The sequence below is a fragment of the Zalophus californianus genome, chromosome 15, assembly GCF_009762305.2.
Source record: "Zalophus californianus isolate mZalCal1 chromosome 15, mZalCal1.pri.v2, whole genome shotgun sequence".
NCBI classification, from domain to species: domain Eukaryota; kingdom Metazoa; phylum Chordata; class Mammalia; order Carnivora; family Otariidae; genus Zalophus; species Zalophus californianus.
This window is the reverse complement of record NC_045609.1, coordinates 53,814,330-53,840,012: the sequence shown is the minus strand read 5'-3', so window position 1 is coordinate 53,840,012 and position 25,683 is coordinate 53,814,330. Positions and strand designations below refer to the sequence as shown.

Genomic DNA, 25,683 nt, shown 5'->3' with positions numbered 1-25,683 from the left:
GAGGCCTGCTTCTCCCTCTCCCACTCCCTCTGCTTGTGTTCCCTCTCTCGCTGTGTCTCTATCAAATAAATAAATAAATAAATAATCTAAAAAAAAACCCAACAAAACAAAATGTAGATGCACTATGACTATATATGATAGGACAATGTTCCAGTTTTACTTTTACTCTCTAAAAATATCCAATAATTTCTTAGCCTTTCTAACTGGAAAAGTCATTGATTATATGGACTTTTATGAGAACTACTCCTATTAGAGTTTATTTCAATTTAAGTCTACACTGAATTTCAGGGTTTGATTTTGGTTTTGGTAGAAACAAAGTTGTAGTTATTTTGGTTAAAAGTAAAGTAAATTAAAACTTGAAACAACTGGCTAGGGTAGAAGTCTTCACAAATGGATTTATAAGAATGGAAAGAAAATATTCAAGCTAAGAAGTTGATTTGAACAAGTAAACCTCAAACTATTAAATTCTAAAATATACTTTAGTAAGCAAAATTATAATACAATACTTTTTGAAATTTTTTTATACTTACAGGCAAATGAGTAAACACTTGAAAGATGCTTCTCAAAAAATTAATAAGATCCATTAAATAACCACTAGCTCTTCCATCTGGCTCAGACATTGTCCAGTCATAATCAGCAAGCTGAACAAATTCATCAATTTTTTGATTAAGCTTGGTATATATTTCTCCTTCTGCTGCATGCCGGGCATCCTGACAAGGGACAAAATAATAAAAAATAAGAAATAGTTATAGAAGTAGATAATAGAAAAAGCTTTTTTAAAGTTCTAAAATTTATTTTATATTTTTCCTTGGTCTATTATTTTAGTCATTTATTTGAAGTCCAAGAAAACTGTTGGTTTTTTTGGCTGATAGTAGTCTATTTGACTGACACCACTTTTTCTCCCAACCTCATTATCACTTTTTCATTCTTATGTGGTAGGATAATTTATGAGTTATTAATTCTGAATTGTTCTCACAGCTTTAAAAAGACCCTTAGGAGAAACAGAAGTGAAAAAAACAGAAACTGTCAAGAACCACCCCTGTCCACTGACTGAGAAAAATAAAGTTGGATGGTCACAGAAATGGAATAGTTGCTGGTGTTTTAAGTTGAAGAGGGGAAAAAAAAAAAGAAAAGAAAGAGATAGTTAACTTCTCAGAAGAGGAAAAAAGAAAGGATGGGAGTGATGTAAAAACACCAGAGCAAAGATCTTCAAACATTCTCTCTTCCATAAAAGCAACAAGGAAACTTGCAAAAATTGTCAAAATCAACTTTTCCAGAACTCTGGAAATTAATTCAAAACTTGCAGCAATCTAAGTAGTGTTCATTCAAGAAAAACAGCTGTATCTTGGTAAGAAAACAAGATTTGCAGGGTTTTAATGTGCTCTTATTTCCATTCTTCCTTCCTTGCTCCAGCTCCACAGTATCCTTGAAAACCAACATCCCACAACTGTGGTAAAAACCAATAGCCTGACGGTCATCAAACAGGGCTGAATGGGGTTGGAGCTCCTTCAAAAACCACATTCCCAGAGAATTATCATTATTTCAACTATCTGGTGGTTCCCTGGAAGACCCCACTTACAGGGATGTCTTTATTTGATTTAAACTGAGGCTTGTCCAGTGCAAAAAGTCTTTTCTCTGGGGACATTTGTTGAAAATAATTAAAGGCAATTGCTTAACATCACATATGCCTGAGGCAGTGCATAACAGGGCATACAATCAGCTAACTAAAAAGCTTAAAAGGAAAAACTGGGGAGTGAGATATCCATAGATAACTCTGAAAGGCTCTGACATATTCCTGGGAACCTAGAAGGCTGTGTAGGGCTGTGCATAAACTCAGAAAGACCATAGTCCGGAAGCAGAAGAAGGCTCTAAGCTCTCATCTATGACTGACCTTGAAGCCCTGTGCAAGCAGGAAGTGAAGGCTAAAGCAGAGTCATCAAATGCTTGAGGGTTGAATACACACACAGAGTTCTTTAGCAAAGACTGGGGAACTTATTGGTTCCAGGCTTTTAAGGAAATCTGTGTCCAATCATTAGCTCTCCACAAAGCTAACCAAGCAGAGACTTCAGTGGTCACAGAGGAAAAAGAATACAGACTTTATAGAATTAATTCAAGAAAGTCACAACCAACCACCAGGAAAAAAACAACAAACAACAAACTGTGGGAAGAGAGGAAAATCTGATTTCCAGAATTACCACAATATATTATTTAAGTGTCCTGTTTTCAACAAATTTATAAGTCACAAAAAGTAATAAGAAAGTATGACCCATACACAGGAAAAAAAAGCCATCAACAGAAACTCTTACTGAGGAGGTAGTCATCGGACTTATAAAACGAAGACTTTATTTTTTTTAAAGATCTATTCTTTTTTTTTTTTTAGAGAGAGAGAGTGTGCATGAGCGGGGGGATGGGTGAGGGCAGCAGAAGGAGAGGGGACGCAGACTACCCATTGAGCCGGGAGCCTGACGCGGGGCTCAATTTCACAACCCTAAGATCATGACCTGAGCTGAAACCAAGAGTCGGGTGCTTAATCAACTGAGCCACCCAGGTGCCCCAAGACAAAGACTTTAAATCAGCTATTTAAAATATGCCCAAAGAGTATAGGAAACCACATCTAAAGAACTAAAGGAAAATATAGCAGTGCCTCAAGAAATAGAACATAAATAAAAAGACAGAAATATTTTTTTAAATAGAAATTCTGCAATTGAAATGTACAATAAATGAATGAAAAAATTATTGCAAGGTTTCAACAGATTTGAGCAGGCAGAAGAAAAAGATTTCATCAATAATATAAACAAACTAGACTTAACACACATCCATTGACTATCCCACTCAAAAACAGCAGGGCATGCATTATTTTCCAAGTGAACATGGGATGCTAGCCAGAATAGGGCATATGTTAAGGTCATAAAAAAGCCTTAAAAGGACTTAAATCATACAAAGTATGTACTCCAAGCACAACAGAATGAGATTAGAAATTAGTAACATTACAGAAGGGAGGGGGTTGGGGGGATGGGGTAACCAGATGATGGATATTAAGGAGGGCACATGTTGTGATGAGCACTGGGTGTTGTTATATGCAACTAATGAATCGTTGAACACTACATCAAAAACTAATGATGTACTATATGTTGACTAACTAAACATAATCAAAATAAATAAAATAAAAATGATAAAAGAAAGAAATTAATAACAGCAGGACATCTGGGAAATTCACAAATATGTGGAAATTAAACATTAGACTCCATTAAATAACCAATGGGTCAAAGAAGTAATCAAGATCAAAATCAGAAAATATTTTGAGATAAAACAAAAATAAAACAAAACAAACAGAAAAACACAATACCAAAACTTATGGGACTTAATGAAAGCAGTACTTATAGAAAATTTACAGTATGCATGCCTGTATTATAAAAGAAAAAAGATCTCAAATCAATCACCTAAACTTTCACCTTAAAAAACTAGAAAAAGAAGAAATGGTAGTTGTGGGTTCTCAGACAACAGCACTCTGAAAGAATGGCATGAGGGAGACTGTGCAGACTAGGCATTGTGGCCTTTGGAACCAAGGCAAAAGATCCCATGTCTAAGTTTTCTCTTAAAGGCTCATACAAACTTATGGAGCATCTTGAAAGTTAAAACTGGAACAATCTCTTTCTCACAAGTTTTTTGGGTTTTTTTTGGGGGGGGGGACTGCACAAGCCCCTGGAATACTTTGTACAAAACACTTTAAGAAAGGTGAACAACTTATCACCCTGAACAGTAAAGCATGAGAGCTAAATTAAATTTGATTTGGGGGTAGATTGGGTTTGACAATGTAATATTTCTGATAAAACTAGTTATCTATTTAGATTTTTTACTAAGAAGAGACTTCAGTATCACTAACCATTAGTAGTCACATATTCTCTTTGAATACAGTTTAATCTAATATACAATTTATATCATGTCTATGAATAAGATCACTATAATAAGACACTGAGATGAGTAAAACTGCTCCCACCCTCAAGGATATCACAATCCAGGGAGAGATACAATACTGTTGTCCCTCCTTACCTACGGTTTCACTTTCTGCAGTTACCCGCAGTCAACCATGGTCCAGAAACAGAAGATCCTCCTTCTGACATACCACCAGATGGTCAACAGCAGCCTAATGCCACATCACAATGCCTACGTCATTCACCTTACTCCCTCTCAGCACGTCAGCATTTTATCATATCATATCATCACAAAAAGAAGGGGGAGTAAAGTACAATAAGGTATTTTGAGAGAGAAAGACCATATTCACATAACTTTTATTTCAGTACACTGTTGTAATTGTTCTATTTTATTATTAGGTATTAATCTTTTACTGTGCCTAATTTATAAGTTAAACTTTATCATAGCTATGGGTATATAGGAAAAAACAATATATATAGGGTTTGGTACTATCCGAGGTTTCAAGCGTCCACTGGGGATGGCTTGGACATATCCTCTGAGTATAAGGGGTGACCTGTATAACAAAACATAACTAGTGCTATAGTAGAGGTTTAACAAAGCATCCTGAGTAAACATAGAGGAAATAATTATTACTTATTTGATAAAAATCTTGATGGAGAGGATGTCATTTGAGTTGTAACTTTAAAAAATATAATCAGGACCCCTTACTAGGTATTTTGGTTTGTGTGCCTTAAGAAATTTTCAGGAGAACAGTGTAAGAGAAGGTAAATGTGAACAATCAAAATGTGCCATTTTCACATTTTAATGCTTTTTTGCCTCCCTCCCCAGTTTTCACAATGTCTAACCACTCACTACTCACTGCCACACTGGACTGAAAGAAAACCAACTACTGACAGTCATCTTTCCATTTGCATGCCTGTTTTCATAGCAGGACTAGAATGGGAATATCAAGAAAGATTCTTCTTCTCTCCCCACTCAGAGATCTAACACAAATTTGACATAGACAATACAAACTTTCAGTGTCTCTCCTCAACTACAGAATAAATTAAAAATAAACACTACTTTAAATAAAACAGGAATTTAAGATAAGCTAATATTAACATCATCGACTGAAATTTTACTGAAGCACTATTAACTATGGGAGTAGCAAATTAGTTCTGACTCAAAACAGTTACTTCTAGCAACTTAAGCCATGTTTATTAAAATTTTTAATGCAATGCAAATTTACTCAGAAAAACCTGAAGATTGAGAAGCTTAACATTAGCACTTATCAAGAACACATTATTGGCCACTATAAATTTGGTACTCTGAGTATTGTAGGTACAAAACATCCACTGACATCTACGCTCCATTAAACCAGGAAGTGTTTGTGTCTGTTTTTGTTCACCAAGAATAGTGCTTGCAGAAGAGTAGGCAATAGATGAGTACTTGCTAAAAAAAAATTTTTTTTAAAGATTTTATTTATTTGACAGAGAGAGACACAGCGAGAGAGGGAACACAAGCAGGGGGAGTGGGAGAGGGAGAAACAGGCTTCCCGCCGAGCAGAGAGCCCGATGCGGGGCTCGATCCCAGGACCCTGGGATCATGACCTGAGCCGAAGGCAGACGCTTAACGACTGAGCCACCCAGGCGCCCAGCTAAAATTTTTTTTAAAATTTCCTGCCTTGAAGTTTATTTATAACCTAGTTGGAAAAGAAAACTAAATCAAAAGAATCACAGAATGAATAAATATTAACAATTTAGTGCTGAGTATGTGTCTAATAAAAGTATAGCAAAAAAGGAGAGACCATGTGGGCTGGAAAGGAGCTTAATGTCACTTGCTGATCCAGTTACTATTACTGAGTAACAAGTTACCCCCAAATCTTAGTGGCTTAAAATAACAAGAATTTTATTATGTTTTAAGTTTCTAGTGGTTAGAAGTGCAGACATGGAACAGTGGAGATGACTTTGCTCCACTATATCGGAGACCTCAGCTGGGACAACTTGAAGGCTGGGAACGAGACCTAAGAGCTGGGGGTTGGACCAAAACTGCTAGAACTCATACAGGAATTCAGTAAAGTGGCAGGATATAAAATCAATGCACAGAAATCAGTTGCATTTCTATATACCAACAACAAGACACAAGAAAGAGAAATTAAGGAGTCAATCCCCATGTACAATTGTACCCAAAACCGTAAGATACCTAGGAATAAATCTAACCAAAGAGGCAAAGAATCTATACTCAGAAAACTACAGAATTTTCATGAAAAAAAAATTGAGGAAGACACAAAGAAACGAAAAAACGTTCCATGCTCATGGACTGGAAGAACAAATATTGTGAAAATGTCTACGCTACCTAGAGTAATCTACACTTTTAATGCAATCCCCATCAAAATACCATCAACTTTTTTCAAAGAAACGGAACAAATAATCCTAAAATTTGTATGGAACCAGAAAAGACCCCAAATAGCCAGAGGAATATTGAAAAAGAAAAGCAAAGCTGGTGGCATCACAATTCCGGACTTCAAGCTCTAGTACAAAGCTGTCATCATCAAGACAGTATGGTACTAGCACAAAAACAGACACACAGATCAATGGAACAGAATAGAGAGCCCAGAAATGGACCCTCAACTCTATGGTCAATTAATCTTCGACAAAGCAGGAAAGAATGTCCAGTGGAAAAAGGACAGTCTCTTCAACAAATGGTGTTGGGAAAATTGGACAGCCACATGCAGAAGAATGAAACTGGACCATTTCCTTACACCACACACAAAAATAGACTCAAAATGGATGAAAGACCTAAATGTGAGACAGGAATCCATCAAAATCCTTGAGGGGAACACAGGCAGCAACCTCTTCGACCTCAGCCGCAGCAACTTCTTCCTAGAAACATGGCCAAAGGCAAGGGAAGCAAGGGCAAAGATGAACTATTGGGACTTCAACAAGATAAAAAGCTTTTGCACAGCAAAGGAAACATTTGCAAATGTGTATCAGATAAGGGCTAGGATCCAAAATCTATAAAGAACTTAATCAAACTCAACACCCAGAGAACAAATTAATCCAATCAAGAAATGGGCAGAAGACATGAACAGACATTTCTGCAAAGAAGACATCCAAATGGCTAACAGACACATGAAAAAGTGCTCAACATCACTTGGCATCAGGCAAATCCAAATCAAAACCTCCATGAGATACCACCTCACACCAGTCAGAATGGTTAAAGTTAATAAGTCAGGAAATGACAGATGTTGGCGAGGATGCAGAGAAAGGGGAACCCTCCTACACTGTTGGTGGGAATGCAAGCTGGTGCAGTCACTCTGGAAAACAGTATGGAGATTCCTCAAAAAGTTAAAAATAGAGCTACCCCACGACCCAGCAATTGCATTACTGGGTATTTACCCCAAGGATACAAATGTAGTGATCAGAAGGGGCACCTGCACCCCTATGTTTATAGCAGCAATGTCCACAATAGGCAAACTATGGAAAGAGCCAAGATGTCCATCAACAGATGAATGGATAAAGAAGACGTGGGGTACACACACACACAATGGAATATTACACAGCCATCAAAAAAAACAAAATCTTGCCATTTGCAACGACGTGGATGGAACTAGAGGGTATTATGCTAAGTGAAATAAGTCAATCAGAGAAAGACAAGTATCATATGATCTCACTGATATGAGGAATTTGAGAAACAAGACAGAAGATCATAGGGGAAGGGAGGGGAAAATGAAACAAGATGAAACCGGAGAGGTAGACAAACCATAAGAGACTTAATCTTAGGAAACAAAGTGAGGGTTGCTGGAGTGGAGGGGGGTGGGAGGGATGGGGTGGCTGGGTGATAGACACTGGGGAAGCTATATGCTATTTTGAGTGCTGTGAATTGTGTAAGACTGATGAATCACAGACCTGTACCCCTGAAACAAATAATACATTATATGTTAATTAAAAAAGTAAAAATTAAAATAAAAAATTAAAATAAAATAAAACAAAGAGCTGGGGTTGGAATCATCTGGTGGTTTTGTCGCTATGTGTCTGGCATCTGGGATGGGTAGCCTCTCCCTGTGGTGTGACTTGGCTTTCTCACAACACAGTGGCTGCAGGGTACTTGGCCTTCTTACATGGTAGCTCAGGCCTCCAAGCATGTGTTCCATGCTTGGAATAACTGGAATAAGGTGGAAGTGTCATTGCCATTTAAATCCTCGCCTCAGAATCTCACATTATTTCCACTGTACCCTAGTGGTTAAAGCAGTCACCAGCTGGTCCAGATTCAAGGGGAGGGGACATAGATCCCTACTTCTCCATAAGAGAAGTGTCAAGGAATCTGAGGCCATTTTAAAAATCACCATCTTAGTAATAATGAATAATGGAGAAATGGTCCATAAAGAAATGGCCCATGGGTTTGAGAAAATGGGAAGGGGTTTGATTTCCACTTATCTTTACTTGAGCAAATTACTTTTGTAAATCCTATTTTTCTCATTTATGAAAACAGAATCATCATCACAACCTCAGAGTGCTATTTTGAGCAAACTTCTATAATTAATGTAATGTACCTAACAGTACTTGGCAGCCAGGTAGTCAAAAAAAATGCTTGTTTCCCTACACTCATTAGTGTTGGGTACCTAGTAATGCTCCATAAATGCTTACTGAGTGAATTGCATGGAAACTATAGCAAATTGAAACCCCAAGCCATCCAAATTACCCAAGGTAGCTTAAATTACTGTACTTATCTGCATGTAAGGGTATTAAACATTCACAGGATTTTTTTTTTAAATGAAATGGTAGAGAAATGGAAAAGGGGGTCACATTTAATGTGCAATAGCCATGGTAGTAATATATATCTCTCTTTAATCTACTAGCATTAGGAGCACAAATCCAAGATGGCAAATGCTTAGAGCCCACAGAACTATGCCACAACACACTTTTATTGATACCACTTAAATGCCAATTTCTCAAAACAATATAAATGTTTATTTACCACTTTGCATTTTGCCTTGGTGTTCACAATCAGCCCACTCTATTTCATGTCTCACTACCATTACTGAATCTAAGCAGAAAAATATAGATCATTATAGAGATGAAGCTAGACTGCTATTCTAGAAGGCAGCCAGATAAGGGGAGCCTAAAACTCAGAACCCTATAGTTATTCCATAATACTCAGCATACTTTCTTTCTATCACAAGGCAAAGACAACTTGGAGTCTGATTGCTCCTATCCTCTACTACACCTCTCTGTGCTAAACTGCTCTGTATGATTTTTCTTGCTTTTCTGGGATGCCTCTAACATAGGCAGGAAGGGAAAGAGATGCCTGACAAAATTTTAAAAACCAGTATCAAGAGACTCCTCCAAACTCAAAGAGCTAAAGTACTTGGTGAAACTTCATATATATCATTTTTAAATGGCTATTCCTTTAAAATCCAAATTTAAGCCCACCTTCAAAATCAATAATATACTTCTTTTTAAGTTTATTTATTTAAGTAATCTCTACACCCAATGTGGGACTCGAACTCACAATCCCAAGATCAAGAGTTGCATGCTCTTCTGACTGAGACAGCCAGACTCCCCAGTGATATACTTAATAATCCTTTTTACTATATAGAATTTTATGAAAATAAAGAAGATATTATTTCACATTTTCCTGTGAAATTACACTGTATGTATCTGAAGAAAGAAAAATTATAAAAATGATGATGAAACCATTCATGTTATAGTAAAATAAACTTACTGTAATTATATGCTTTCTGGATAAAGTGATTCAAAGCCCACTAATTTTCTGAAAAGAGACTAAGAAAAACAAATGAACCACAAATTTATTACTTTCTGTTGTTACTATCTAGAGCTCTGCTAATTACAGCTGATCACTGAACAACACAGGTTTAAACGGCATGGGTCCACTTATATATGAATTTTTTTCAATAAATATACGTACAGTACTGTAAATGTATTTTCTTATGATTTTTCTTAGTATTTTCTCTAGCTTACTTTATTTTAAGAACACAGTATATAATACATATAACATGCAAAATATGTGTTAACTGACTATTTTCATTAAGGCTTCCTGTCAACAGTAGGCTATTAGTAGTTAAGTTTGGGGAAAGTCTAAAGTTACATGGATTTTTGGGGTGCCTGACTGGCTCAGTTGGTAGAGAATGCGACTTGATCTTGGGGCCGTGAATTCAAGCCTCACATTGGGTGTAGAGCTTATCTTTTTAAAAAAGTAATACATGGATTTTTAACTGCAGGGTGGGGGGTGGAGGGAGGTCAGCATCCCTAACCCCTACATTGTTGAAGGGTCAGCTGTAATCTATTTTTCTGAGATGATGCCAAGAACAGGTTCCACTTTTCCCACAAACCAACCAAGTTAAGATAACTTTTCTCAACATGATAAATGTAATTTGGGGTAGAGGTATTTATATTTTTAAAGGTTTATTAATACTTTCCACAGGGTATAATAGCAAACAAAGAAATCTAAGGCAGTAGGTGGCTGTGCTGTGTGAAAGAAAAATTTCAGACAGTAGTCCTAGGCAGGAACATGTTTTAAATTCAACACCTGAAAGAACCTTGCTAAGGGTTAAGGATTCTGCTTGTTTTATAATCATTAGAAAACATGTACATGAACCGCATGAACTGACTCACTACATTTTATTTTCAAAGAACAAGAGCAAGGAAAGAAACAAAAAGTTTTCATTGTAACTTTTCCTGTATTTATACACAAGAATACACTAAATTATTTGATAAGACAATTATAAAAAATATTTCTAATTGTACCTTAGACACTGTTAAGAAAATTAGTTTGGACTTCCTAGTAAGTTCTACTATAGTTGAAACCAAAATACTCTCAATCCTTATGACCTCACCTGAAAGTGAGGAACATATCAACTAAACCTGAAATTAATTTTTTTAAAGATTTAGCTTATAAACAAAGCAATTAATTCTTCTTCTGATTGTTAAAGAAACAGCGCCCTCTGGAGGCAGAAATCTAGCATAATTTGAGAACTATTTTTCATTTCAATATATAAGAATTAAATGATATCATACTGTCAGTGGTTCTCAGCCACAGGTGTGCAACAGAGAGAGCTACCTAAGGAATTTTTTAAAACATATACATACACAAACTCCAGCCTAGACCTCTTGGAACATGACATGTGTGTTTTACATAAAAGTTAAGTCATAATAGCTAAACATTTTAGGAAACATCTATGATTTACTATCATCCATTCCCCCTTCTTGAACAGTCCCCAGATATATTTTGGAAAATCACTCTGTCCCCTTTCACAGCTCCATCTGGTCTAGACTGGACTGAACCTATATCTAGCCCCAGGGATGAATCCTGATGAATTTAGGTCAATTAGCAATTATCACCCTCTTAGCCACAGGGTGTTCCATAGCAGCAAGTAGAGGGACCCATTCACTCTTCCTTTAGACGACAGGGCATGAGGATCTAAGGTTTGGAACTGTTACTGGGCAGCCATTTTGTTACCAGAAAGAGCCTACAGCTGCTGCAGCACCACGTGTAGCCTGACAATGAGGCCAATACTGCATAAAGCAGAGCTGAAGGAGGAATAGAGAAACTGGATCCATGGTGACATCTGCTGAGCAGTGGGCTTCAGCCTCACATAAAATCTTCCCTATTCTTGGACTTCCAGTTACATTTAGCTAATTAATTTCCTTTTATTGTTTAAGGCACTCTGAGTTGGTTTTTCTGTCAGTTCTTGTCAATTTTCTGTTAACAGCCCTGATTAATACAAGTATCTTATTTAAAACATTTTATTCAACATTCTAAAAAAAAGGTTAACATTTAATATTACTCATTTGGAGCAAGGGAACATTTCTTGACATTTTTCTGAGCGTTAAAAATTTAAGCCAGAGATGAAGTTGGGATTGTCAAAATGAAGTAGCTATCTTCTCTAGCTAATTTCTTCCTGCACTTGTTCAAGAAATAATGCTCTAATAATCTATGACCTTGATCTAGAAATATTAGTAGCATATACCATCTAACTCATTAGCCACTTTTACTACTGCCACTGTAGTAAAAGTAGACATGACTAAACACAGAACCCTAGTAATTAGTTATGATGGGGAAAGAGTGTGATTGGGGCAGTAAAAAGAAATACATCTAAGATAATTACAGATTTTCCAGGGAAGGAGGCAAGAAAAAATGGTGCCATCACTATAAAAAATTAGGCAGAAAGAAAAGTCGATTTAATAAATTATTATGTTTCTTATTTAAATATTTTAGATGTGATAATCAGGGGAAGTTGTTTTATTTTCATATTTGGTGCCTAAAATCAATCAAAAACCAAAAATTGATTTGCTTGCTTTATGCTTTAAATTAATTTAGTGAAATGGCTACTTTTCACCAGATTTTTTTCATTATACTGTAATGCTACCATTAAAAAATAGAGGTTGTTGGTTTTAGGATATGTACTGTGCCTTATACACACACAAATCATATACTACCACTTAATAACTTTCTGGATTAAACAAAGCTTAAGCTCTGCTCCATAATGGACTAAGAAGTCAAATGTAAAAAGCCAAGGAAAACACATTAATTAGAAGACCTGAAGCTTTCATAATGTTTAGAAATCTCTTTAAAAGATTTTTCTTCATAAAAGAACATAGTCAATATAGAGAATAAATCAGGGATGCATAATTTCATAGTTCTAAAGTTAGCAGGTCATAAATAGTATACTATACGTTCCCTTAGAGATACAGGTTACTGCAGGAGTACAGTTAATTATACATTATACTATGACAATTTCCCTGGAGTAAATCCAAAGCACTTCTTAGGATAATTAGAGTTACAAAATATAAGCTGAAGTATCACATAGAAAGCTATGGCCCAGTTGAGGCATAAAGAAGCTGAAAATAGAAATTGAAGGAACCTGACACCAACTGCTTCTAGAATAAATTATATTCTTCCCCAGAATAAACATTCAAAACATAATGAAACCAAAACCGACTTTTAAATATACTGTGTATGCTTATGAACACAAAATGAATAAATATGATTTTATATTCCTTCTTCTGGGTCACTGTATTTTAAGTTCAGTATCTCTGCTTTTTAGCTTCTGTGAATGGGTTTACACCTGTTCCTCCCTTCCCCCTTCTGATTGCAAATGTCTTCAGGGTCCAGGCAGGTAACATGAATGCATTTGTCAGGCAAGGTGACTGTGGCAGGCAGGATGGTTATAAAGTATGAATCTCATCTAAAGGTATTCAAATTCAAAACTGTACAAAACCAAATCAAGTATGTCTACAGGACCAAATTTATTTACTTATTATACACTCTAATTATTCTTTGTAGTTATCTGCCCTTCTTGATTAAAAAATTCTAGTGGTTAAGAACCATCCCAGTTCAGCAACAAGCACAGTGCAACAAAAATTTATTTTTGCTCAGTAAACATCATTTAATATATCCTCCCAGGCGAAAACTATATATAAGTTTAGGAAAAAAAACTTCCAAGCAATTATCACTTTGTTCATAAGAATGTCTTTTGGGACACAATCAGAGCCTTACTGTCTAAGGCCTTACTTTAGACAGGACAAAACATTTTATTTCCTACTCCTTATCAAAGCAGTCTGTCCTATAAAAACCTAATTCCTTATACAGCTACTACACTTCCAGCAATATACAGGAAAGTGTGGTACATGCATACTTCAGTTATTGTGTTTCATAGAGACTGCATTTTTTATAAATTAAAGGTTTGGGGCAAGCCCACATCAAGCTAACTCTATCCACACCATTTTTCCAACAGCATTTACTCATTTTGGGTCTGTCACATTTTGATAGTTTTCCCAATATTTCAAACTTTTTCATTATTACTATATTTCTTATGGTGATCTGTGGTGAGTGATCTTTTTTAAAAATTGTATTTGAGAGAGAGAGAGCTCGCGCACGCACACGCACACATGCACAAGGCGGGGGAGGGGCAAAGAGAGAGGGAAAAGCAGGCTCTCCACTGAGGAGGGAGAACCCCCCCAACACTGGGCTCCTGCTTCAGGATTCTCTCTCTCCCTCTGCTCCTTCCCCCCACTCTCTCTCTTTCTAAAATAAATCTTTTTTTTAAAAGTGCAAGGTGAAACAGCAAGTGCTGACACAGAACTACAAGTTATCCAGAAGATCTAACAAAGATAATGAAGGCGTCTGCACTGAACAACAGATTTTTCCATGTAGAGGCAACAGTCTTATACTGAAGAAGATGCCATCTAGGACTTTCATAGCTAGAGTGAAGTCAATGCCGGGCTCCAAAGCTTCAAAGGACAAGCAGACTCTCTTGTTAGGGGCTAATGTAGCCGGTGACTTGAAGTTGAAACCAGTGCTCATTTACCATTACAAAAATCCTCAGGTCCTTAATACTAAACCTACTCTGCCTGTGCTCTATAAATGGAACAACAAAACCTGGATGACAGTATATCTGTTTACAACAGGGTTACGGAATATTTTAAGCCTACTGTTGAGAGCTACTGCTCAGGAAAAAGATTCCTTCAAAAATATCACTGTTCATTGACAATATATCCGATCACCCAAGAGCTCTGATGGAGATGCATGATACTAATGCTGTTTTCATGCCTGCTAATACCACATCCATTCTGCAGCCCATAAGTCAAGAAGTCATTTGGGCTTTCAATCCTTATGATTTAAGAAATACATTTCAGAAGGCTATAGTTGCCATATGTAACAGTGATATTTCTGATGGATCTGAGACAATTCAATTGAAAACTTTCTGGGAAGGATTCACCATTCTAGATGCCATTAAGAACGTTCATGATTCATGGGAAAAGGTCAAAATATCAACATTTACAGGAGTTTGGAAGAAGCTGACTCTAGCCCTCATGGATAGACTTTGGGGGTTCAAGATTTCAATGGAGGAAGTAACTGCAGATGTGGTAGAAAGAACAAGAGAACTAGAATTAGAAGTAGAGCCTAAAGATGTGACTGAGTTGCTGCAACCCCATATGAAACCTGAACGGAGCAGGAGTTGTTTCTTGTAGATGAGCAAAGAAAGTAATTTCTTGAGATGGAATCCACTCTGGGTGAAGACGCCGTGAAGACTGCTGAAATGACAGCAAAGGACTACTGTTCTATAAACTTAGTTGATAAAGCAGTGGCAGGGTTTGAGAGGATGGACTCCATTTTTGAAAAAAAGTTCTACTGTGGGTGAAATGCTAAAATGGTATTGCATGCTACAGAGAAATCATTCATGAAAGGAAGAGTCATCCGATGTGGCAAACTTCATTGTTTTTTATTTTAAGAAATTGCCACACACCCCAAACCTCAGCAACCACTACCCTGATTTATCAGCAGCTATGAATACTGAGGCAAGACCCTCCACCAGCAAAATACTACACCTTGCTAAAAGTTTAGATGATGGTTAGCATTTTTTAGCAATAAAATATATTTTAATTAAGGTATGTACACTTTTATAGACATAATGCTATTGCACACAACAAATTCTAGTATAGTATAAACATAACTCTTATATGCACTGGGAAACCAAATAAGTCATCTGACTCATTTTACTGATATTTGCTTTATTGCAGTAGTCTGGAACCAAACCCTCAATATCTCCAAGGTCTGTACAGGTTTTAAGCTAGAATCAATCTAGAATAATTTGAAAATCTAGCTTCTGGATTATCTAGCATTGTTATAGGTCATTATAAATTGGAGACTCTTCTAATACTCAAATTACCTAAATTACCTCCTTTTCCTTTTCAAAAGGTGGGTGCTACATTTTACCTTTCTGGTTTTCAGGGGGCTTTAGTACCTCAAAGATGTTAAAGAATGGCTTGGGGCTTTGTAGTACCATCTGCCACTTCTTAGGTAATCTAGGTTGTCTGTCATCAGGTTTCCAAATCATCTGATATAAATAGCTTTTTTAAATACTCCTCAACCACCTTTATAAGAGGCACCTGCTATAATTAAGTGATTAACTGGTTATAAATTACAGAGAAACAAAGCTGAGCACTATCATGTATCAATGGACTTGAGGTAGTCTATAAATTTTGTTGATCTTCCTCCTTTGTTTACAGAACTGCAAAATGCTTTTGTTTTTGTTAGCTTTTATGTTTTCGATGAAGTAGCATCCCCACTATTTACTTTTCTGTATAACTGACATAATTCTTCATTCTATTAAATAAATATTTAAGTGTTTGCTTTTTTCTGATCTACCTTTTAGGATTTTATGTCATTCAAATGTATTAAATCAACTGCAAGCATAAACCTGCTTTATATAGCCCTCTGTAATGAGGGCAGATAAGAGGAGAAGCTGGTGGTAATGGGTGACAAAAGAAAGAAATGTTACATGCACTACCTTTACAAAATGACAACCAAGTTGCACAAATAAAACAAGAAATTTTAACAATCCACCAATAACACAAAGGACTATACATAAGGCATATAATCAGAATTTGAAATGCAATTGATCAGTCAAGAATACTGCAAGTGTTCTAGCAAAGCAGTAATATATCAATTTTACATATGTAAAATAATGTAATAATAACTTAAATAAGACATTCTAAAACTTCCTAATACTTATACCTTACTAATTTAAAATATATGATTATGCCAGTTTATGAATTTATATCTTCAATAAAAAAAATTAATACGTTTTATTTTACTCATACAGTAATACTTCAGTAATTCAGAGATCACATATGCAGTTAATAAACAGGAAGGAAGTACACTGTTGGTGGGAATGCAAGCTGGTGCAGCCACTCTGGAAAACAGTATGGAAGTTCCTCAGAAAGTTGAAAATAGAGCTACTGCACAACCCAGCAATTGCACTACTGGGTATTTACCCCAAGGATACAAATATAGTGATCTGAAGGGGTATGTGCACCCCAGTGTTTATAGCAGCAATGTCCACAATAGGCAAACTATGGAAAGAGCCAAGATGTCCATCAACAGATGAACAGATAAAGAAGATGTGGTATATATATACAATGGAATATTATGCAGTCATCAAAAGGAATGAAATCTTGCCATTTGCAATGACGTGGATGGAACTAGAGGGTATTAGGCTCAGCAAAATAAGTCAATCAGAGAAAGACGTGTACCATATGATCTCATTGATAATGAGGAATTCTTAACCTCAGGAAACAAACTGAGGGTTGCTGGAGTGGTGGGGAGTGGGAGGGATGGGGTGGCTGGGTGATAGACACTGGGGAGGGTATGTGCTATGGCGAGTGCTGTGAATTGTGCAAGACTGTTGAATCACAGATCTGTACCTCTGAAACAAATAATACATTATATGTTAAAAAAAAAAAAGAAGAAGATAGCAGGAAGGGAAAAATGAAAGGGGGGAATCGGAGGAGGGGATGAACCATGAGAGACTATGCACTCTGAGAAACAAACTGAGGGTTCTAGAGGGGAGAGGGGTAGGGGGATGGGTTAGCCTGGTGATGGGTATTAAAGAGGGCACATATTGAATGGAGCACTGGGTGTTATAGGCAAACAGTGAATCATGGAACACTACATTAAAAACTAATGATGTAATGTATGGTGATTAACATAACATAATAAAATAAAATTTAAAAAATAAAAAAATAAAATTGGGAAAAAAAATAAACAGGAAGGAAGGAAAAAAGTCCCTGACTAGTCAAAACTGACATTATAGTTAATGCAATAAATAAGTTGTAGTAAATTCGATAATGGAATGCTACACTGATTTTTCAAGGCATTGAAATAAACAAATTATAGCTAGATGCAGTAACACAAATGAAATATCCCAAATCATGCTGAGTGAAAGAAGTTACACACACAAAAAGATGCATTCTGCATGATTCCATTTAAATAGAGCTCAAAAACAGAAAATACTCATCAGTGCTGTTAAAAGTCATTACTGAGAGGAAGAAGACAGTGGCTGGGAACAGGGATGAGGGAGGCTTCTACAATGGTATTAATGCTTTATTTCTTCATCTTGTAACTACATGAATGAGTTCACTTTTTTTTTCAATTTAAATAGAATTTGTTTTTTTGAGCCATTTTAGGGTCACAGCAAAATTGAGGGAAAGGTACAGAGATATCCCATGCCCCTCGTCCCCACATCTGTAGTCTCCTCCACTATCAAAATGGCCCACCAGAATGGTACATTTGTTATAATCAATGAACCTACACGGACACATGATTATCACCCAAAGTCCATAGTTTACATTATGGTTCAGTCTTGGTGCTGTACAGCCCATGGGCTTGGACAAACATATAATGACGTGTATCCACCATCATAGTATCATACGCAGTAGTTTCATTGCCCTAAAAATCTTCTGTGTGCCACCTATTCATCCTCCCTGCCACCAAACTGTGGTAACCACTGATCTTTTTACTGTCTCCATAGTTTTGCCTTTTCCGAGATATCACATAGTTGGAATCATATAATACACAGCCTTTTCAGATTGGCTTCTTTTCACTTAGTAATATGGCATTTAAAGTTCTTCCATGTCTTTTTACAGCTTGATAGCTCACTGCTTTTTAGTGCTGAATACTATTCCATCGTCTAGATACCAAAGTTTATTTATCCATTCATCTACTGAAGGACATCTTGGTTGCCTCTAACTTTTGGCAATTAGCAAGAAAGCTGCTATAAACATTCATGTGCAGGTGTTTGTGTAGACAAGTTTTCAACTCATCTGGGTAAATAACAAGGAGTATAACTGTTGGATTGTATAGTAAGAATATGTTTAATTTTATAAGTAATTGCCAAACTGTCTTCCAAAGTAGCTGTACCATTTTGCATTACCACCAGCAATGAATGAGAGTTCCTGTTGCTCCACATTTTTGCTAGTATCTGGTGGTGTTAGTGTTTTGGATTTTAGCCATTCTCCTCAATTTAATTTGCAATTCCCTAATAATATATGATATGAAACATCCTTTCATATGCACACTTGCCATTTGTGTATCTTCTTCCGTGAGGTGTCTACTCAGGTCTTTTCTCCATTTTTTAACTGTGTTGTTCATTTTCTTATTGTTGGATTTTAAGAGTTCTTTGTATACATATTTTGAAAAACAGTCTTTTATCTGGTCATGTCTTTTGAAAATATTTTCTCCCAATCAGTGACTTGTTTTCCTACATTCTCTTGACAAAGACTTTCAAAGAACGTAAGTTTTTAATTTTAATAAAACCCAGTTGATCAATTCTTTCATGGATCGTGCATCTAAGGGGTACGTGCACCCCGATGTTTATAGCAGCAATGTCCACAATAGCCAAACTATGGAAAGAACCAAGATGTCCATCGACAGATGAATGGATAAAGATGTGGTATACACACACACACACACACACACACACACACACACACACACACACACACACACACACTGGAATATTATGCAGCCATCAAAAGGAATAAAATCTGCCATTTGCAATGACGTGGATGGAACTAGAGGGTATTAGGCTAATAAGCGAAGTAAGTCAATCAGAGAAAGACATGTATCATATGATCTCACTGATATGAGGAATTCTTAACCTCAGGAAACCAACTGAGGGTTGCTGGAGTGGTGGGGGGTGGGAGGGATGGGGTGGCTTGGTGATAAACATTGGGGAGGGTATGTGCTACAGTGAGCGCTGTGAACTGTGTAAGACTGTTGAATCATAGACCTGTACCTCTGAAACAAATAATACATTATATGTTAAAAAAAAAAAAGATAGCAGGAAGGGAAAAATGAAGGGGGGAAGTTGGAGGGGGAGATGAACCATGAGAGACTATGCACTCTGAGAAACAAACTGAGGGTTCTTGGGGGGGGGAAGGGTTAGCCTGGTGATGGGTATTAATGAGAGCACGTACTGAATGGAGCACTGGGTGTTATACGCAGTGAATCATGGAACACTGACTGCATCAAAAACTAATGATTTAATGTATGGTGATTAACATAACATGAAAACAAAATAAAGTCACTGCCACCCAAGGTCATCCAGATTTTCTCCAATGTTAACTTCTAGGAGTTTTATAATTTTACATTCAGGTCTATGATCTATTTTGAGTTAATTTTTGTGAATGGTGCAAGGTCTGTATCTAGATTCATTTCTTTGCAGGTAAATGTCCAGTTGTTCTAACACCATTTGTGGAAAAGACTCTGCTCTATTATATTGTCCTTGCCCCTTTGTCAAATAACAGTTGAATACATTTACGTGGGTCTATTTCTGGGCTCTCTACTCTGTTCCATTGATCTATACGTCTGGTTTTTTTTTTTTTTTTTGGCCAACAGCACACTGTCTTTATAATAAATCTTAAAGTCAAGTAGTATCAGTCCTCCAACTTTTTTCTTCTCTTTTACTATCATGTTGCCTATTTTGGGGTTTTTGCCTCTCCATTAGACTTTAATATCAGTTTCTCAATATCCATAAAATAACTTGCTGAGATTGTGATGAGGAATGCCTTGAATCTAAAGCTCAAGTTGGGGGCACCTGGCTGGCTCAGCTGGTAGAGCATGTGACTCCTAATCTCAGGGTCATGAGTTCAAGCCCCACATGGGGAGTAGAGTTTACTTACTAACTAAACAAACAAACAAATAAAGCTCAAGTTGGGAAGAACTGACATCATGACAATATTGAGTCTGTTAACAATAAGAAACCTATTAACTTTTGTACATTAACCTTGTATCTTGAAACTTTGCTATGGGGCACCTGGGTGGTTCAATCGTTAAGCATCTCTGCCTTCAGCTCAGGTTATGATCCTGGGGTCCTGGAATCAAGCCCTTGCATCAGCCTCCCTACTCAGCAGGGAGCCTGCTTCTCCCTCTCCCTGTACCCCTCCACCCTGCTTGTGTTCTCTCTCTCATAAATAAAAATCTTAAAAAAAAAAAAAGAAAGAAACCTTGCTATAGTTGGTAATTAAATTCCAGAAGAGTTTTTGTTTTATTCTTCTGGATTTTATACATAGACAATCATGTCATCTGCAAACAAAGATGGTTTTATTTCTCCCTTCCCAATCAGTACATCTTTTATTTCCTTTTCTTGTCTTAACTGAACTAAGTAGTACTTCCACTATGATGCTGAAAAGGAATGGTGAGAGGGAACATTTTTGCTTGTTCCTTAGTGGGAAAGCTTCCAATTTCTCACCATTAAGTATGATAGCTGTAGGAGTTTTGTAGATATTTTTTATCAAGTTAAGGAGGTTACTCTCTATTCCTAGTTTACTGAGAGTTTTTCTCATGAATGGGTGCTGAATTTTGTCAAATGCTTTTTTTGCATCTACTGATATGATGTTATTTTCTTTAGTTTGTTGATGTGACAGAATATGTTAACTCGTTTTATTTATTTTTTAAAGATCTTATTTATTTGAGACAGAGAGCGAGAGAGAGCACAAGCATGAGTAGGGGGAGGGGCAGAGAAAGAGGGAGAAGCAGGCTCCCCGCTGAGCAGAGAGCCCAATGCAGGGCTTGATCCCAGGACCCTGAGATCATGAACTGAGCCAAAGGCAGATGCTTAACCAACTGAGCTGCCCAGGCACCCCATATTAACTGGTTTTAAACAATTTTTTAATTGAAGTATAGTTGACACACAATATTACATTAGTTTCAGGTATATAATGTAGTGATTCAATAAGTTTATACATTATGCTATGTTCACCACAAGTGTGACTACCATCTGTCACCATGCAATGCTATTATAATACCATTGGCTATATTCCCTGTGCTGTATGTTTTGTCCCTGTGACTTATTCATATATTAACTGATTTTTAAATGCTGAACTAGCTTTGCATACATGGGATAAATCTCACTTGGTCATGATGTAGAATTCCTTTTATAAGTTGTTGGATTCAATTTGATAATATTTTGTTGAGGACTTCTGCATCTATGTTCATGAGAGATACTAGTCTGTAGTTTACTTTTCTTGTAATGTCTCCGGTTTTGGTATTAGGGTAATGCTGGCCTCATAGAATGAGTTTGGAAGTATTCCCTCTGCTCTTATGTAAAAGAGACTGTAGAGAACTGGTATAACTTTTTCCTTAAATGTTTGGTAGAATTCATCACTAAACCCATCTGGGCCTGGTGCTCTGTTTTGGAAGGTTATTTATCATTGATTGAATTTCTTTAATAAATACAGACCTATTCAGATTGTCTATTTCTTCTTGTGTGAGTTTTAGCAGATTTTGTCTTCCAAGAAACTGGTTCATTTCATCTAGGTTATCAAATCTGTGGGCACAGGATTAATAATCCTTTACTCTCGCTTTCTTCCTTGACCCACATTTATTTAGAAGTGTGCTGTTTAATCTTCAAGTATTTAGGGATCTTCCAGCTTAGCTTTCTGTTATTGATTTCTTATTTAATTCCACTGTGGTCTGAGGGCAGATACTGTATCAGATTTCTATTCTTCCAAGTTTTTTAAGATGTGTTTAGAACATAGCTGTCTTGGTGAATGTTCCATTTGAGCTTGAGAAGAATGTATATTCTGCTGTTGTTAAATGAAGCAGTCTATAGATGTTAATTATATCCAGGTAATCCATGGTGTTGTGTTCAACTATGTCCTTAGTGATTTTCTGTTTGCTGGATCTGTCCATTTCTGACAGACGAGTGTTGAATTCTCCAACTATAACAATGGACTTATTCACTTCTCCTCGATGTTCTATCAGTTTTTGCCTCACATATTTGGACCCTCTGTTGCCAGACACATGTACACCATGGATTCTTGTGTCTTCTTGGAGAACTGACCCCTTTGTCGTTATATAATGCCTCTCTTTATCCCTGATAACTTTCTTTGCTCTGAAGTATGCTCTGTATTAATATAACCAACCACCCACTTTTTTGATTAGTGTTAACATGGTCTATCTTTCTCTGTTTAGTTTTAATCTACATGTGTCTTCATACTTAAAGTGGGTTTTGTAAACAACATATAGTTGGGTCTTGTTTTATTGATCCATCCTGATAAATCTCTTTCAATTAGTATTGTTAAGCTATTATGTTTAAAGTGATTACTGATATAGCTGGATTAGTATTTACCATATTTGTTACTGTTTTCTATTTTTGCACTTGTTCTTTGTTCCTACTTTTGTGTTTCACTCTTTTTCTGCCTTTTGTGATACTGAATATTTGCATGATTCCATTTTATTTCCTTTCTTAGCATATCAGTTATGCTTTTTTTTTAACTTTTTAGTGGTTGCCTTAGAGTTTCCTATATACATTTATAATTATGCCAAGTCCACTTTCAAATAACACTATACTATTTCATGGGTAGTAAGAGTATAATGACAAAATAATCCCAATTCCTCCCTCCCCTTGTATCACTGCTGTCATCCATTTCTCTTATACATAAACATACATAAGCATATACATAAAGCATACATAATTGAATACATTATCATTTTGAACAAATTGTTATCTATGAGAGCAATTAAGAATAAACAAAGTTTTCATTTTACCTTCATTTACACTTTCTCTGATGCTCTGCCTTTCTTTATGTAGACCTGATTTCCTGACCTAGATCATTTTCTTTATCTCTGAAGAAGTTATTTTAACACTTCTTACAAGGCAGGTCTACTAGCCACTAACGTCCTTAATTTTTGTTTGTCTGAGAAAGTCTTTCTCCTTCACTTTTGAAGGATAATTTCACAGGATATAAAATTCTAGGTTGGTGGGTGTTTTTCTCTCAATAGTTTAAATATTTCACTCCATTTTCTTCTTGCTTGCGTGTTTTACAAAGAGAAGTCAGATGTAATTCTTATTTTTGTTAACTCTAGGTTCTGGCTTCTTTCAGGATTATCTTTAATTTTGTGCAGTTTGAATATGATATGCCTAGGTGTAATTATTTTGGTATTTATCCTGCTTGGTGTTTTCTAAGCTTTCTGGATCCATGGTTTAGTGTCTGACATTAATTTTAGGAAATTCTCAGTCAATACTGCATCAAATATTGCTTCTGTCCCTTTCTTTTTTCTCCTAAACATATTCCCATTCCATGTATGTTTACCTTTTGTAGTTGTCCCACAGTTCTTGGATATTCTGTTTAATTTTTTTTTTTTTTAGAATTTTTTTTCTCTTTGCCTCTCTGTTTTGGAAGTTTCTATTGACATATCCCCAAGCTCAGAGATTCTTTCCTCAGCTGTGTCTACTCTACTAATAAGTGCATCAAAGGCATTCTTCATTTCTGTTTATTGCTTTTGATCTCTAGCCTTTCTTTTTGATTCTTTCTTAGACTTTCCATCTCTCTTACATTACCCACCTGTTCTTTCATATTGTCTACATTATCATTACGTCCTTAGCATATTAATCATAATTTTAAAAAAATTCCCCATCTGATAATTCTAATATCCCTGACATATCTGAATCTGGTTCCAATACTTACTCTACCTCTTCAAACTGTGTTTTTTGCCTTTTAGTCTTCCATGAAATTTTTCTTGACAGCCAGACATGATGTACTAGGTGAAAGGAACTGCAGTAAATAAGACTAGTAATGTGGTGGTAAGGTGTAAGGGGAGAGGAAGTGCTCTAGAGTCATGATTAAGGTCACAGGTTTTTTTGTTTTGTTTTGTTTTTTAAATTTTTATTATTTAAGTATAGTTGACTGGGTCACAGTCTTTAATAAAGCTTTGCCCCGTGGCTATAAACCTCACAAGTGCTTCTCATTTCCACCCCTTTGGTGGAACAGGATGGCTATAGCAGCTGGAGTTGCATATTTCCTTTCCCCCAATCTGGTTAGGCTCTGATAAAACCCCAATAGTTCAGGCACTGGTACATAGTTTCTTTTGAGGACAGGTCTTGTTAAGAAGAATAGAATACTTGAAGAACAGAATGCTCTGGTGTATTTCAAAATGGTTCCTTTTCCTTCCCCACTGCTGGAAGCACAAGAAGATTATTCTTCAGTCTTCACTGGAAGAAGCTGGTAGAGCTCTAGGACAGACAACTCACAAAAGTGTTAGCCCCACCCAGATTGGGTCCCCCTTGAGTTTTAACTCCCTAACTTGTCCACACTGAGCCTCCAGCAATTCATCAACTACAGTTCAGGTTTTCCAATACTGATTCCTGCAGAAGTTTCTGTTCCATTAAGTTGTGGTTCTCTCTATTTTTCAGTCTGTCTCTCTCCAATTTGGGGGCGAGCAGTTTGCCCTGTGATCTCACTTCTCTGATAGATCAAAGAAAGGCTGTTGATTTTTTCAGTTTTCTCACTTTTTTATTTGTCAGGACAGAGTGACAACTTCCAAGCTCTTTGCATACCAGAATGGAAACTAAAAGTCTGTATTTACCTCTGAATAATTAATTGAGCTATACAGATTTATAATTTTTGCATTTATAAATTGTGCATGCTTATATATACATGTTACACTTAATTTAGATTTTGTAAAAGTCCATGTCCCATGTCCTTGTTCTATAGGATGAGAATTTCAAGCTCTTGATCAAAAACCACTTACCACTGTCACTTTAACCATAATTCTAAAAAAAACTTTGCTACACAGTCATCAACAGACTTTAAAAAGGCAAATTAGAAAAAGAATCAGAAGCATATTCCATCTAGGCAGTTACAGTTGGAATCACTGCCAGGCCTCTTTAGAGTGGCAGGTTGGAAATACTCCCTGGAGCAAAGTTAAAGAGCTCTGATGCCAAAGAAAAAGAACTAGGCCATTTCTCTACTTTATAGATTAAAAAGGTAATGGTATTCCCATTTCCCCCCTCCATTCTGATGCAAATCTTTCAGTCAGAAGTCTTAAAAGTAGCTCTCAGTGTGGTTCCAGGTTAGTTTCAAAAAGCTGAGGTACTGCTTGAGGGTAGAACTAGTTACTTAACCTCTTTTGTATCACTCACAGATTTAGCAAAATGAAAGGCCTGCTAACAAGAGAGTTTAT

General features: G+C 36.4%; 1 protein-coding gene across 3 annotated transcripts in view; it reads right to left on the bottom strand.

Annotated features, from left to right (window-relative positions):
- The window catches only part of EXOC6 (exocyst complex component 6), a 240,815-nt gene that overhangs the window by 83,225 nt on the left and 131,907 nt on the right, over window positions 1-25,683 (bottom strand). For all 3 annotated transcript variants that reach the window (XM_027595848.1, XM_027595850.1, XM_027595849.2), the window contains exon 18: window positions 531-710. In XM_027595848.1, the coding sequence (XP_027451649.1) occupies window positions 531-710 (180 nt within the window). The remainder of the gene's footprint in view (window positions 1-530; window positions 711-25,683) is intronic.